Raw genomic sequence first — 17,050 nt, 5'->3', positions numbered from 1 at the left:
CAGCATTGACAAATCAGCAGATTTCACCTTTGGGACCTAATGGCTCCATGGAAGGGACAAACAAGACTGACAAGTTGGAACACAAATAAACAGGCAATTGAGAGTGACAAGGAAGGCAGCCAATGGTAACTAATGGGTGAGCTCCAAGCCTATGTATGTCCTCGGTAGTCCAACATTATGTCTCACATCAGACAGAGCAGGCACTGTCTAGTAGGCTCAAGCTAAAAATGAGTATAAAACGGGACCTGCCAGGAATTACAGATCCTTATGACTGGCAGTACAAATAGATCTATGAACAAGCCAAGATGTATGGAAATATGTTAAGTTTCCCAAAGATGTCTGGAGCCCTAATCAACATTTTACAAACTGACACAGTGAAGACTGTGATTTCAATTGGCAAAAAGAAAGTGAAACAAAATGATTTGTAAGAAAGAACAAAAAAGGTTGTACCTTGTGTCTCCTCTGTTTTAAAAACACGGAATAATCTTGTTGCCAAATAGCCAAACTCTCTTTCACACGCATCAGAAAGTGTTGCAATCATTTCTGCCATTGACGTTTCACCGCCCACACTGGACAGTCTATTGTAGTCCGTAAACAGAAACCTTTAAAGAAAGATCCAGAAAGTTGAACAAGATAAAAACCTATGCAAATAGAACACACTGGTTGTTAGTTAAATATAATTTGTTGCAATAATTCAAACACTAAAGGTGAAGGGAGGAATGCTTACAAGTAGCCTACACCAATGGCAATTGGTCTGGTTAGCATTCCAATCCATCGTCTTTTACCCACTGTGTCATATAGAATGAGGCTCACATGCAAATCAGCACTGACCCTGCTCGTCCTGGTAACAGTCCATTCCGAACTGCCAGATGAGGTTCCCTGCAGAAGGGAAAACAAGCAACCCGAGACTGGTTCTGCCCTTTTTTAGGGCTCATCTATTAAGCCATAATTTACATTGCACCCCATGGGGTAGCAAACAACAGCCTGTGTCTCTGCTTTCTTAGGGTGTTACATCAAACACACAAAAGAGGATGGAAGGAATTCTTGTAAATAGTCTACACCACTCACAGTCCCAAGAGAAGCAGGGTAAGTACTGAAGCAGGCAGAGAAAACAGACTGCATGATCTCAAAGCAGAAAGTGCTGTGGATAACAGCAGCATCGACCTCTTGGTTCCACAAACAAATTCAACAAAGCCTCCTATGTGTTGTTGACCCATCACCCAGTACTCAGAACCAAACCTGCTCCAACTCTGGATGCTATGGCAAAGCCTCTTTCAGCTCATGTGTTGTCAGTCTATGAAGAGTAGATTGTGCTGGAGAAATTGCTTTCGCCACTGATTTTGGATTCATTGCCTTGCAGAACATGACAGGGGTTGCCTTGAAAACCCTCAAAAGGCTAGCTGAGTAATTTGATATAGAGATGCTCTTTATAATGCACCAGATACAAGGCAGTTTACATCTGTGTCTCTTCCATAGCATGTTTTCTGGATTGCAAAGTAGTATAGCTTTAATCCTGGTCCAGAGAATGTGTCCTCCACTTTTCTACCTATTTGATGTATGTCTATGTCAACAAGATTTTAAATCAACGCAGAGCACAAACCATTTTGGTTTGTGCTTCTCAGAAGTGGAACCTCTTGAAGACCTTCTTTGAAAGCCCAAATATCTCAAGGGAAAGGAATGATCCCACCTCTCACTCAGAAGACCCCTTCCAACCAAATGCAAACTAGCCCAATGAGTTATAACATTTATTTACCAAAAGCATTTAGACTTAGAAGTTATCCCAAAGCAAGCACTGTGTTTCTGCCAGTCATGAGTGACCCGCTCCAAAACATGACATACAGAGATAATGACAGTAAATATTGGACATAAGGTTCTTGCACTTACTGCAGGTTTAAACACCCTAGCGTTCTGGTCTTGTTTAGAAGGGAAACGAATAACCAGTAAAAATAAAAAAAATAGCTATAAATGTGAAAAACACAAAAAACAGTGGGAATGATCAAACTTATCACCATGTTCGTTCCAGAGTTCCAACAACTAGATGCAGAGAGGTAACTCAGGGAACTGTGGTTTGCTATTTAAGCATCGTGTGCTTTTGATTCCATTAGGAAATGCTGAAGCTTCGGTAGCACCATCCAATGCAGGGAAGGAGTGTAACTGGTTTTCACCAATCTCAACATGTCACTGTGGAGTGTCATAGATCATGTATCCGTATATGGAATACATTTCTTTAGAATTCACTGTTCTATAGTCATACTGATCAATAGACCACCACACATATGACACCCCCAAATCATAGCAAAAGATAGGAATACAGTTAAGCAAATAAAAATCTGCCCAAAAAATAAAAACAATTACTTGTCAAACTTGCCTACACATCTGCTTATGAAGCTATGTCCGAGGAGCTTAGGCATATAAAACAAAGAGGATGACAGTGGAGCTAAGATGTAAGCTATAATTAGAATGTTGGCTTTACCATAGAATATATCTAAAAATAATCAGGCCCACACATGAATCATGAGGGATCCATCATTCATTAGGGATATTAATAATGTTTATCATATTCATTTGTATTGGGGTTTGCTTAACAGAAAAGCCCTATCAACAATTAAGTACTGACTGATATCTTTTCCACTAATAGTTTCTTCTGAGTTCTGTTTCTATTTACTGTAATGAACAACGCACATGCACATAATTAAATTCTTATAATGAGGTGAATTTCAAGATATCTTGTTAGTTTGGGTCCTATGAGAAAGTCTGAGATCAGATTCCCTCGTGCAATATGATCTCATGACCTCTATCAGCATTAGGATACTACCTAAAAAAAAACAGAAAAGACTTATGTGTTATATAAAGATCCATCCACGTGTACATGCATCAACATAGTGTAGCATTAAATACAGTGCATTGTTTTAGTGAATCACAGTTTGTTTAACTCAGAGGTAGATAAAAATGCAGGTATTCACTTCATCATGCACATTGAAATGGAAAGTAAGTATTTTCTTGAGAATTGCCTCTAACCTGACTGGTAAAGCTTTTGTTGTCTGCTCCGGTAGTTCAGGGGGGTTTACAAACATAAGTTTAAGAAGAAGTTCGAGGTATCCAATTTGTCTTGATAGTCTGGTGCTCAAAACCCAGGCCCAGTTCCAGTTTTCACCTTCCCGCCTGCCTCCAAAGTAAACAGCAGCTGTGAGGAAAGATTTATTTTAAATTATTAAACAGACTCAAAGACAGAAGGCAAGCCCTAAACAAAAATGTAGCATTCAGGGATCCAAACAAAAAAAAAACAGTTACAAAACAAACCATTTTCCCCAACATGTATTCATAGAAGCTGGTGATTCTATGGGAATTATAAGGAGAAATAGCACTTGACTGTATTGTTTTATTCCCTAGTCATATTCCGTAGAAAGGTTGGACTCCTCATTATTTAAATTAATACCTGCTAGAAAGACGAGATCTTACTCACATACATTTAAAAAGTAGAATTGAATGTTTCCACCTGAGCCCATATTAAGTCCCACGTGCCGTTTCAAGTCTTTAGTTATGCAGACAAGCAGCAATTAGAGAGTTGCTTTCATAAAGCAAGAAGGAGAAATCTTGGGGCTGAGCAGCAGGTCAAGAATAACAGGATACAAGGGCGTGGCTACGCGAGCGGCAATGGCGGTCGCAGCTTGTTAGAGCTCCCGCCGGCCCGCACTTCATTCGACACATTTATCCTAGTCCCCGTACCCACTGCTCACTCACTTGTGGGGCGGACATTCCTGGTGGCGCCGAGGATCCTCCGGTGCCGTCGGCAGTGACCCTTGGTGCTTGGACGCGCGGAGACGGGGGACGGACGAGTGCGGCCTGGTATTCCGGAGAGGCGCCGGGACCTCGATTTTGGCGGTCCCCGGCTGAACGGCCTATGGGTGGGTCGGCTGGCCCGCCACTCGCCGCTGCACTTCTGCTGCCCTGGGGCTGAGGGACGATCGGAGATTCTCCTCCTGGGGACCTGCGGGAGAGGTGTGCGTTCCTGGTGGCGTAGCACTGCCTGCTCCGCTGCGGCGGCCCTGTGATCGGGCTGCAGCCGCGGCCTCGAGTTTTGCGCACCCCCATCGATTGAGCCTGCGCCTCCACCTGCTGCTGCCCTGCGGTGCTCGGAGCACACCTGCCCTGGAAGCCCCGGCGGTGGCTGGACGACGGCGAGCAGCTCGGAGCGTCTTGGCTGGCCCAGTGCCCAAGGACAAACCGTGAGTACCCCCCCCCCCCCTGGGTCCCCGGGCTCTTCAGCGTCAGCCCCAACAAAATGGTGTGAGAGGGACGCCACACAGCCCACGGGGGATTGGGGGTTTCTGACTGTCAGCGGGTGGAGTGCTGGTCTCGGGGCCTGTCTGGACTTTGCTTGGCCACAAGGCTTCACCGCAGATAAAGCTATCCGGGCCCCGCTGAGGGACCAGCTGCCTTCACACGGCCCTCCCCTGCTATACTTGGCGAAGGGGCTTGGGGTCCCTAATCGGACGTCCCCACATACGTGGTAGACAGTACACAAGAGACTTGCAGCCATGACCAGGGGAGGTGGCGGCCCCACCAAGCAGGTGACGATCGACAAGTTCACCGGGCCCGGTGGGGGCCCTGGGTCGTCAGGTGGGGGCCAGCAACAAGGAGGAGGGCCGGACAACGCGGCACTAATGGCGGCCATTACCCAATCAAGGGATATGCTCGATGCCAAAATAGGAGCGGTGGGCGCAGATGTCACCCTCTTGCGTCAAGACTTGCGGAATGCTGTGGCACGGATCACGGAGACTGAATCCAGGGTGTCGGTTGTGGAGGATGATGTCGGCACACTTAAGAAGAAAATGGCGGCAGTGGAGACGGCGCAACGAGGCCTGGCGCTTCGCGTTGAGGACGCTGAAGGGCGCGCACGCCGCAACAACCTCCGCTTCATTGGCTTTCCAGAACGCTGTGAGAAGGGTAACATGGAACAATTTCTCACGCAGTGGCTGGGGACCTGGCTGCCCCCGGAGGCTTTATCTACCTGCTTTGTTATTGAACGCGCACACCGCGCCCTGTCGCAGATGCCACCGGAGGGTGAGCGGCCTAGGGCAGTGATTGCTAGACTGCTGAATTATCATGACCGGGATGTCATTCTAAGAGAAGCGAGAACCAGGGAATCCCTTCTTTATGAAAATCGTAAGATAATGATCTTCCCCGACTACACGAAGCTAGTACAGCAGCAGCGCAAATCCTTCATGGACGCCAAGGCGAAACTGCGAGGTCTTAAACTCCAATACTCTCTGTTGTACCCAGCGCGCCTGAGGGTGATTTTCCAATCACGTACACTGTTCTTCGATACGCCGGAGGACCTCTTCAAATGGACCGACGAGACGGTTAGGGTCCGGCCGAATCCCCAGCCGGGGCTGAATCCGGGGCCATCGAGAGGGTCGTCACAGGAGCGGACCAAGCCCAAGAGGAACCGACGATCCAGGTCACGCAAGCGGTCGGCCTCCCTCAGCGGCGCCCAGGCCAGTGGTAGGACCGACGAATCGGACCAGTCTGAGGTGGATAATGGCCAGATCTGATGATTCTGCGCTCCTCTGAACACTTGTCACTGCAGGTTTTGGCCACAGGAGTACGGGAAATTGGGGCTCGATGGACTGGTGGCATCATAGCTGCCTCAGGATTGCTTTGCGACTGATCACTGAACGGGAGGGGGAATTGTGAGTGGGGGTTCGGGGACTACACATAAGGGGCTACTGCTCTCCTACGAATGTGGGAGGTTTAGGGGGAGGAGGGATGAGATTACTGTTTCTTGGGGAGTTGGGATCCATTGGCATGGCTGGCTCAGGGCTCTCTGTTCTGGACTCGGGGTCACCCATGCCGCGACAGGTACTTCATGGTTTTTTTAGGTATAGGGTGGGGGGTGGTGGGGTGCGGGTGGCTGGAGACAGGGCCACTGAGTTGGGACTGCAATTTGATCAAGACAATGATGACATTCAGTTGATGGTTGGTTCTGGGGTTAGGGGTGGGACGGGAGTTGCTCGTCGAGTTCTCTTGGGGTTCTGGGGCGGGAGGGTGGGACTGCACGTGTGTTTTGCTGTAGTGTTCTTTCCTGTGCGTAGTAAGTGGCAATGGCGAGGACGTTCTGTTGGATGGGTCCCACTGGATTATGGCTGATAGGACTCATAGACTCCCCGAGGCGTCTCTGCGGGTGATCACATGGAATGTCAGGGGGATGCTTGACAAGATCAAGCGTGGTGCAGTATTGTGATGGGGAAAAAATGAGAGTGCTGACATTTTCTTGCTCCAAGAAACCCACATGATGGGCTCGAAAGTGCTGGGCCTACAGAGGTTTGGCTACCACCAGGTGTTCCATGCCGGATTTTCCCGGGGATCTAGGGGAGTGGCCATTCTGATACATCGCAGGGTGGCATACGTTCATGAAAAACAGTGGGTTGACCCGCAGGGTCGCTATATCTTTGTCAAGGGCATGGTGGGCACTGAATCTGTGGTCTTTGGGAGTGTTTATGCCCCCCCTCCCCTGCAATGGGCCCTAGCTGAGAAACTTTTCACAGTGTGGGAGGACATCCCCGAATCCCTGGCGATAGTTGGTGGTGATTGGAATGACGTGATGGATGCGAGTGTGGACCGCCGGCGGCGTCGGGAAGTGATTGACACTGCCCCCCCCCCCGCCCACACCAGACTGCATGCTATGACTGAGGGACTGGGCTGGTCGGATACCTGGAGACACATGCACCCTACCACACGTGAATATACGTATGTCTCTGCTGTGCATGGCTCCTATTCGAGATTGGACTGTGTGTTTGTGCCTAGCGGCTGCTTGTGTAGAGTGAAGAGTGCTGACATCTTGCCTAGGGGTCTGTCCGACCATTCCCCGGTATCGATTAGGGTGGAACTCCGCCGACAACGCCAACCGTTTCGATGGAGGATGTCCTCGTGGCATCTCCAGCAGCCTGCCTACGTGACCCACTTACGGGAAGCGTTAGACCTATATTGGCGGGAGAATCTCGTAGGGGACATCGATGCCGGGGTGGTATGGGAGGCCATGAAGCCCACTATCCGTGGAGTGGACATTGCGTGGTGTGCCGCGGCGCGTCGGAAGCGGCGGGAACTGATCGCAGAAGCGGCCGCGCAGGTAGAAACTTTGGAAGAGCAGAACCGCGCGGGGGGGGATGACGTCGGGTTGAGACTACTTCTTCAGGCTCAACAGGCCTATGCATCTGTCCTGCTCGATGAGGCTAAACAGGCGTGGCTGGCCACTCGCAGTAGAATATACCAATGGGGGGACAAGTCATGTACGATGCTTCATAGACTCTGCCAACGCCACCTCCAGCCGCTTGCGCTGCCAGGACTCACGTCCACCGATGGTGAGGTCCTTACTGATCCAGTCGAACTAGCAGCGAGTTTTGCCGCATACTTTGCTACCCAATACGCCCCATGCGACCGCCTGTCAGCTGACGAGGTGACTAAATTTATTGAGGACCTGCTCCCCAAGGTAGTGTCTGAGGAAACTAGGAAGGCCCTAGATGCGCCCCTTACGGCTGAGGAACTGGGCGATGCCCTGGGACAGCTTAATACCGGGAAAGCCCCTGGCCCGAGTGGCTACCCGAGTGAGTTCTTTAAAATGTTTCATGTGCAGCTGGGGCCCCATTATCACCGCGCGCTTGAGACTGCGCGTGAACAGGGCACGCTGCCCCGAGACTGGAGACATGCCGAAATCGTGGTCTTTCAGAAACCAGGTAGACCCCCGGAGAGGCACGACTCATATCGCCCCATCTCATTACTTAATATTGAGGCTAAAGTTCTGGCTAAAGCTCTAGCGAATCGTTTGTCCCCACATATAGTAGACCTAGTGCATCCGGATCAGGCCGGGTTCATGCCTCATGGAGCGACGCGACACAACATCAGACGCGCACAGGCGGCGATTGACGCCATGGGAGCCACAGGGGAGCGGGCGGCTCTGTTGCTAGCTGACATTAATAAAGCCTTTGACTCTGTTAGCTGGCAATACCTGTTTGCACTATTGTCCCGTCTAAACCTAGGCCCGGTTTTCCTGTCCTATATCAGGCTACTATAGACGGACAATATGGCCTCGGTGCGGGTTGCAGGGGCGGTATCGGAGACATTTCAAATTGGTCGAGGGACTCGACAGGGATGCCCGCTCTCCCCCTATCTATTTGCTCTACTTATGGAGCCGCTGGCTGCCTGGGTACGTATAGATGCGCAAATGCGGGGGTTTGTATGGAACGACAGCTTAACGGATAGAATTGCGCTTTACGCGGACGATGTCCTTTTCTTTCTTACCGATCTGCAGCGCTCGGGGCCGCGTGTACTGGAAATTATGCGAGTCTTTGGGGAAGTCTCAGGTCTCTATTTGAATCTGCGTAAATCTACCTTCTGGGTGCTTGATGGAGACGACGTGACGGACCCCTGGACGCTGGGGCTGCAGGTGGCTACGCATGGCCTGAAATATTTGGGGGTGTTCCTGTCGAGATCGGCGGACGTTGCTTGGGAGCGCAATGTAGTGCCAGTTTGGGATCGAGTACAGTCAGATGTCAAGACTTGGTCTCGAATGCCCCTCTCTATATTTGGCAGGTCCGCCATTTTTAAGATGGTGGCACTCCCGCGTCTCCTCTACCAATTGCAGAATCATCCCTATCCGATTGCACCCCAATGGTTCCGACAGGTCAATTCGATCTTGGGCCGCTTTCTATGGGCTGGGGGGACGGCCAGAGTGGCACTACGTACGTGCTTCCTGTCCACTTATTGCGGCGGCCTGGCCACCCCGGACATGTTATCCTATTACCAGGCCGCTCATCTGCTTATCCTGAACGATTGGTGGTATGGCGACAGAGGGGATCCGGCCTATGCCCTGGAACGCTCGTTGATGGGCGACAACACGCTCCACATGGTCCTTTACTCGGCCCGCTTGCGGCGGGGTCTGCCGAGGGTCACGTGCCTCGTTTTTGCCATATGGAGGCAGGCCTTGCGCCGCATGGGCTGGTGGGGTCGCCTGACCGCAGAGACGCCGCTATGGCACAATGGCCTGTTACCCGAGTTGTCGGCCTTATCAGGATTTGACGGCTGGGATGCGATTGGGATCTCGCAACTGGGAAATGTGATGTCCGGAACGACGCTCAAGTCCTTTCAGGCACTTAGCGTTGAGTTCAATATGCCCCAGTCCCAATTTTTTCGGTATTTACAACTTCGACACGCACTGATGCCCAGTATTGCCAACTTGGATTCACTTCCCGAGTTTAGTCCCATTGAGGCAAAAGTCTTTATGGGCGATCTGGGAGATAAGAAAGTCTCCCGCATCTATCAGACTTTGGTCACTCATTGCTCCTCCACCCTTCTTCCGTTAAAGGCGATTTGGGAAGCTGATGTTGGCCCCCTTGACGAAGATGACTGGAGGGAGGCTCTGGAGTCCCCTAAGGGAGCAGCCATTGCTATACGGCTTAGACTAATCCAATTCAAAATTCTCCATAGGGCCTACTTCACCCGTGAACGACTGTGGAAGGCTGGCTTGATTGGGTCCCCGGAATGTTTGCGCTGCGGGAATACAGTGGGCGGTTTGCTCCATACATTATGGTCGTGCCCGAGGCTGGTTGGTTTCTGGAGGGGTGTATGGGGCTGCCTGTCGGAGGTACTGCGTTGGACTCTTCCCCGCACCCATCGCCTGGGTCTACTCCACATCTTAGAGGGGGTTGGTGCAAACATATATAAACGACATTTGCTGCTCCTGGGACTGGTGATGGCCAAAAGGGACCTGGCCCGGGCTTGGAAGGATGTGAGGGCCCCCCCCCTGTGTGCTTGGAAGGCCGGACTGGACTTTTGCATGGGCCTGGAACGACTGATTTTCGAAGCACGGGGTTGCCCTCGCAAACATTTCAAGATATGGAAGAGGTGGGCTGAGTATAGGGGGCTGACACTTGACCCTCCAGCGGAACTGGAGGAAGATCTCTAGAATTATGTTCTTGGCAAGTTCTTGCATTATGCTACGAATCTTATATCATGATGAGACACAACGGCGATTTCTACACGCGTGCAAGGGGGTAGGGTGGGACACAGGGGTGGAGTTGGGAGGAGTGGGTAGTTGGGGTTTATAAGGGTGGGGGAAGGCATAGTGATGTTCCTTTATATTTGTCTTTTCTTGACTGCTTGGTTGGACGCTTGGTCCTGTGCTGCGATTGTAACATGATGCTTGGTGGTGTTCTCCTGACTGTGGGGAGCCACGCGTATTTCTTGCCTGATCCTACCAATAAAATTTGTTGTGAAAAAAAAAGAATAACAGGATACAGGGATATGATTTCCAGGAAGGTGTAAATAACATTTTGAATTTTGTTTCCTATTTAGGTCGTCATCATTAGAAAGCCCAACATATATACATAAGTATCCAAAGAACAAAGGTGCTGCTGCCAAACTACCAGCTTGTGTAAGACAGCAAGTGTACATCAAGACACAAAGAAAATACCACGGGCAGATTTGAGAGATTTACAAAAGGACTGATTGCTTTTCATCCAGCACAGTGGGCCATATAACTCAATAGGGAATGTTTATCATGATTGAAAACTGATGCAAGAACCACAAGAGAAATTCTAGTTCTCAACTTCCTCCTGCATGTGGTTCAGAAGACAGATTTCTCAAAATTGTCCTAAACCCATCACCACTGTACATGCTGCAAAAGGTTTGGGTGTGGGCAAGAGACACTATGAAACCTGCCCCATAACTGGTCCTACTGAGATATTAAAGACCACCGGTGTGAACATTTCTAAGTGAAAAAAAAGATGCTAACCCAGTAGGTGCTGATTTCAGATATGCTAGGCTCGTTGATTTTGTACCCTATGGAATGAGTGATAGAAGTTGAAAATAGGGCTGCATAGGCACCTTAGTCCTGATGTTCATAGAGGACATTGTGGGGTTCTGTGAGTAGGCTTAGATATGGACCCCAGAATAAATGTTGGGGGGGGGAGGGGTGTCATATGAGCGAGGGGAATAGTGGAGGTAAGTTACATTTTAATCTTGTATTGTATGTATTTATTGTTTTAAAGACAACTGTCTAAACGTCAATAAAGAACTTGAACAGTTGGAGCATCAGTGCTGTTTTCCATAATAAATTGACTCCCTGAAGTTTCTTGAATACATTAAAAAACTGCTGCGCCTACCTGGCTTACAACTGATGCAATACAGCTAAACAAATCTTTTTACACCAAATTGTAGTTGTCAGTATAATTATTAACACAGTTAACAAAAAGGTAAATTTGTCTTCTTTTTCATGGGTTTAACGCGATTGGGTAAGGGAATACTAAAGTATATAGACAGACATTCTGGTTATTTGTCCATCAACCCGAGGAACACTCCGGCAGGCCATGTAAATATCCATAAGGAAGGCTGGCTCATAAGTAAGTGATGTTTTATCTTTCCCCCTTCTACTCCGGCCCCATGTGGGAGATAACTCACACAGTGTATAATAATGACTGTTTTCAGATAAGAAAAACTTTACCCCGGTTTACTGTTGAGACAGAGACGGCCGTGCGACAGTCGGTCACACAACTTGTGGACACATACGGTCCAGCTCTAGTGAGCTGGTTCACCTAAACTACAGGAGTAATTCACAAAGGGTGTTTAATGTAATATATATTCAATTAATTGTTTGGTCCACACTCTTTTCAATAAATCTAAGGTGGACTGTTTGTACACACCCTTGGGCTGAAATGGTTTACCATCTACTGTCCCACTGTAGGTACTATCGTACGGGCTGTAAATCTGACATGCGCAAATAAGTCTAATCCCCCAAGAGTACAAGCTTTCTTTGGGTCTGCACACAGGTGATTTTTGGAGTGGGCGTTTTTATAATGCAGAATTTAATGCTGTTTCTTATACAAAATATAGTTTCCTTTTTTTATCCAGACTGAACTAGTTTTTTTTTCCTTTGCACTGATGATGACCTCCTAAAATAATTTTTACATACGCCTACACTGTATGAGGTTGAAATGAGTTTTTTCGATGGGGAGCTATCGGAAGTACCACCTCAAACATATAACTACTGGTTCTGATTCTGAAAAGGATCTATCCATTTAAAAAGGAACTATTAAATCTCTATTTCGTTGGATAACTCTGAGTGTGGGAACAATGAATTGGCTATCTAACCCCATGTGTGTACAAGGGGTAGGACAATTCATTGAAGTGAGTTATCTTGGATCTACTGGCAACAACTCAAGAATGTTCAGCGTAAAAAGCATTTTAGAATTTCTATTGTTTTATGTCAATTAGGGTTGTGACCTGTATTGTTTAACTCTTTATGTTTTTTTGTGTATAGTGATGTTTTGATTGTGCCAGATGGATACAATTGATATTAGGAGAATGGAAAATAAGTATAAAATATAATTTGAGATAAATATTCAAGCACATGACATTGATGTGAATGTTGTGCTTCTTTCAACCTAATGCGGATTAATGGCCGAGTGGGAACTCTGAGTATTCCTGCGTTGCGACTGGTAACTCGGCATGGGCAAACTTGGCCAGGGGTATCACAAGCTACTTCCAGAAATCTGATTTATTCTTGAATGACCTGACACTTGCCTACTTCAGATTCATTCTAAAATAACGAGGAACATATTTAATGGAGGCCTTCGTAGAAAAGAACCAATTGTTACACTCCTTGCAGAATTGGTCTAGATCCTCCTACAGTACGGAATCCGCTCTGCTTACATTGCCTGAGGCTTTGCGTCCAGCTGCGGATGACGGTGTCTCGACTGCACTTCAAGCGATATCCCCCGTTTCATCTTTGAAAATAACTTTAGAGCACAGCATCCCTCAAGGTTCATCCCTGAGCTCCACCCTCTTTAACAGCTACGTTAGGCCACTGGCAGATGTGTTAATATCTTTTGGGATGTCTTTGGTATCCTACGCAGATGATACTCGTCTCTGTCTGTGGGATCTATGGAGGGTGTTGTTAACTTCAAGAATTGTATGGCTGCAATTGCTAATTGGATGCATTCTAACTGTCTGAAGTTGAGTGCCAATAAAACGGAAATTCTTCTGCTAGGGAAGCAATCTCAGGTCTGAGATGACCACTGTTAGCTAAGGGTGTTAGGCTCTCCTCCCAAGCCGAAATTTGTTGATATTTATTTGATATTTGTGGGTATTTGTAAAGCGCGAACGTTCGCTCCCAGGGGAGCATCATGGCGCTAAGCAAGTTACGGAGGAATAACTGGAATACGTGGTGAAATAAAAAAATGGAACTAGATAGCAGCCAGGACAGAGGAATCGGAGAGTTTGTAGACCCATGTCTTAAGGAGTTTCCTGAAGTTGTTCTCATTATTGATGACTCTGAGGTCAATGGGCAAGGTGTTCCAGGCTTTAGCTGCCAGAACATTAAAGGACTTTCCTCCTCTGGTCTTATATTTAAATCTGGGGATTTGGACAAGGTTAGTCCCAGAAGATCTCAGGCAGCGCGAAGGATTGTAGCGCTTGAAGCGGTTTACAAAATAGCGGGGTCCTGTATTTTGCATGGTCTTATGAACTGTAAGAAGCAGTTTGAAGAAAATTCTTTTGTGTAATGGCATCCAATGAAGTGAATTCAGGGCTGCAGATGCAGATGACCTTCTGGGGAGTTGCAAAACCAATCGAGCTGCAGCATGTTGTAAACTCTGCAGCTTCCTGAGGGTAGATTTTTTGCAGTAATAAATGTGGGTGTCTGGCTTAATGATGCACTATCGTTTGAGTCACAAGTCAAGGCTCTGTCGGGACCACGTTTTGGCACTCTCAGAAGCCTTAAATCGACTATAGGCTTTTTCGTCCCCAGGTTCGACAAATTATTATACGGTCTCTAATCATCTCGCAACTTGACTATTGTGAAATTCTTTATCTGAATACCATCAGCTTAGTACAAAATTGGCTGCAGATTGTTTAGAATGCAGCTGTAAATTTACTTTTTCACCTGCCTAAATTTTGCTCTGTCTCTAAGCTGCTTTGTAAACTTCATTGGCTTCCGATAGAGAAACATATTCAGATTAAAGACGTGTGCGTAGTTCATTGGATTATGAACAAACTAGGAGGACCTAGCTTGGCATCCCTGGTGAAAGTCTACATACCTGCTAGGGCCCTCCACCCTGCCATCCTGAATTTGGCTCTTACACCTTCTACAAAATGATTCCGAATCGGAGGTCTCTTTCGGAGAGATGGCTCCAGCTTTATGGAATAACCTGCCTTTTTATCTACAGAATATTCAGAACCACCTTTGTTTTAGAAAGGTACTGAAGACCTTTGCAGCATAGGTCTTTTCTGTTTTGTATCACCTTGGTATAAGGTTAGAACTGTTTCCGGGGAAGCTATGCGCTTTATAAGTCTTTATAACATAACATTTGATTTTAGCTTTTGTGTCATTGAACCAGCTTCCCAATGTTGCAGAGAAGTTGGGGATGTGTTCAGCGAGATGCTATTTCAAAGCAGGAACAACAGCAAATGTAGGAACTGTTGAACCACACATGTTAGGTTACTGGGTTGGGAAGAGGCTACCTGAGAAAACAAAGAAGAAAGCCATGCTCTAAAAGCTCTATGGTTTGTGGCAGTATACAAGTTGTGAATACAGAACTGAATTAGATCAGGCAACACGCCATTTTTCAGTCTCTATGATAAGATTATGAGAGGTGAATACAGTAGACCTGTGAATAATATCTTAACTAAATTTAACAAGATTAAGACATTACAGCTTGGAAAGCAGACTTTTGGTTATGGACAACCCAAGTTTGTCAAATCAGGTTCTGAAGTATGGCGACGTTGCTGTGTTTTAAAGTGATCTCCGAGATAAAAAGCAAGGAATGAGTCCCATAATGCATGTATTTATGATGGCACACTGCAGATAAGAAGAACTGAGGTACTAATCAATGGTGCCCCATCACCTTAGAATAGCTATTGTGGTAGGGCCCTATAAGATAGCATGGGGAGGGATAGCACAGTGGGGTATGCTTGTGTTGGATTTGCATTATATAGAGCGTTCATGAATAAAAAGAGTTGACAGCAGGTCTTTTCTTCATGCAGCCCAGTTTATCAGCAATTTTCATAAGTAATGTTGAAGATTATTTCATGTAACATTAATGGTGTCAATAATATCCCCAAATATGTCATTATTTGATGGTTTAAAGATCTGAAACGTGATATTATTGTTCTCGAGGAGACTTATTTTACGTAAAACAAATCTAAGATTTGGACTTCTCAAATGGAGGAAGTAAATATTTTGTTGACAGCGGAAACTGCTTGGGGGCAGGGAGGAGGGGCGTTCTTTTAAACCACTCTATTCAATGTGAAATCCTATACTCCGAGCCAGATCATGAGGGTCATTGGATCAAAGCCACTAAATAATCATTTATTAGCTACTGCGGACCAATTGAAACGATCCCCATTCTCTGCAACAGCTAAGTATATACTTAATGAATTATTTTGGAGTCTTTTATTATCGGAGGGGACTTTCATTTTCTTCAAACCACTACTTTAGATTCATCCCAGTAAGATAACCAACAATTTCAGTCTAGGACTGACAAAATGATTTCTAGGATTAAGCATGAATACAGTTTTATTCGATCCTTGAAGATCTGTTAATCCTACATCACGTCAATAATCAATGCAATCCTGTGTTGAACTGACCATCTCCTAATTATAAATAAGGGATCCAATTGCGATCAGATGAAGTGGGAAGATTAATGTCAAACATTACAACACTTCTACATGAAATAACAGGTAATAAATAGTAGGACAGGAAGTTAACATACTTACAGACAAAACAAACACATTAATATTAGCCTAGGCTGCTAAGGCTTCTTATAAACTTAATGGCATCAGATAGATTAAAAACTCTATTACCAAACAATTACCATGAGACCAGAATGATATAGGTAAGTTGTTTTAACCTTTATGTCACTTTATTAAAATGATGGTGCAGTTCCTTGAAACAAAGTCCTAGACTATTTGGAGCAATTGCCAATTCCCACAATTTAATTTTAGCATATCTTTATACTTATTCAACCCATTTTTAAAAGCTGTTTTTTTTATCTACTCCCAAAAATGGATAGGATGTGGCAATGATAATCTGCTGGTAGAATTTTATAGACAGTGAAAGATATACTTTGTCCTCAATATGATTATATTTTGAAAGAAGGGCCCCATACCGGACTCATTCTACAAAGCAACAGTTGTAAGTTTTTTTAATTTAATTTTTATAAAAAATAACTCATTGGAAACCAGGGACTACGGATCTACCTTTCTGTAAAATGCTAATTATACACTTTTCCCATTTTAGCTTCATGTTTTGAACGCCGAGCGATGAAACTTTCCAAGGAAAACCAGGTTTTAACACACATACATAGAAGGACAATACTGAAATGATTTGCTGATGACCTGATTTTGTATTTGAGTGGACTATGAAAACATCAAGTAAGCATATGTGCATGCTTGCACTTTACTTCATACCCAATCGTCTTCAAATTGTGCACATCAAATAGTGCTTGTAACTATTTCACTTTGATTTGTATTGGGCGCCTACCTGACCATCCTTAATTGTGAAGCGCTCTGATATCTTTCGGGATCATGTTCGCGCTATATAAAACTTTATAAATAAATAAATATGAGCAACGGTACCAACTTTCTCAAATTACTGGTTATAAAATCAATGATAGCAAAACGGATGTTAGTCTAATAACAGTTACACTTTAATTTATGAACCAATTACGATATGTAATATCAGATTACATACTTTGGTATATATGTCACCTCCCAATGTAAGGATTCATACGAACAGAACTACATTAAAATGGTGAATAAAAGAATGACATGTGAGAGGTGGAAAAGAAAATCCTTTAACGATTTCTGGTCGACTTGTCCTGGTCAAGATCTATATTCTGCTGTTAATATTATTTCTATTTTCGGAAGTACCTAATAAACTCAACAATTTCTTTTTTTAACCACCTCAACGTATTTGCTATCCAATATATATTGAAAAGACAAAGACCTTAAATAAAGCTATCTAAAATACAGCTTGACGGTCAAGATAGCGATCTAG

The 17,050-nt window shown here is 45.8% G+C and overlaps 1 protein-coding gene across 3 annotated transcripts in view; it reads right to left on the bottom strand.

Moving 5' to 3' along the window:
• Positions 1-17,050, bottom strand: part of KIDINS220 (kinase D interacting substrate 220) — a 1,022,767-nt gene that overhangs the window by 595,495 nt on the left and 410,222 nt on the right. For all 3 annotated transcript variants that reach the window (XM_078647833.1, XM_078647835.1, XM_078647834.1), the window contains exons 15-16: positions 3,019-3,184; positions 451-602 (exon numbers count right to left, since the gene is read on the bottom strand). In XM_078647833.1, coding sequence (XP_078503959.1) covers positions 451-602; positions 3,019-3,184 — 318 coding nt within the window. The remainder of the gene's footprint in view (positions 1-450; positions 603-3,018; positions 3,185-17,050) is intronic.

This window comes from Lissotriton helveticus, chromosome 6, assembly GCF_964261635.1.
Source record: "Lissotriton helveticus chromosome 6, aLisHel1.1, whole genome shotgun sequence".
Taxonomy (NCBI): Eukaryota; Metazoa; Chordata; class Amphibia; order Caudata; family Salamandridae; genus Lissotriton; species Lissotriton helveticus.
This window is presented reverse-complemented; position numbering and strand designations above follow the sequence as displayed.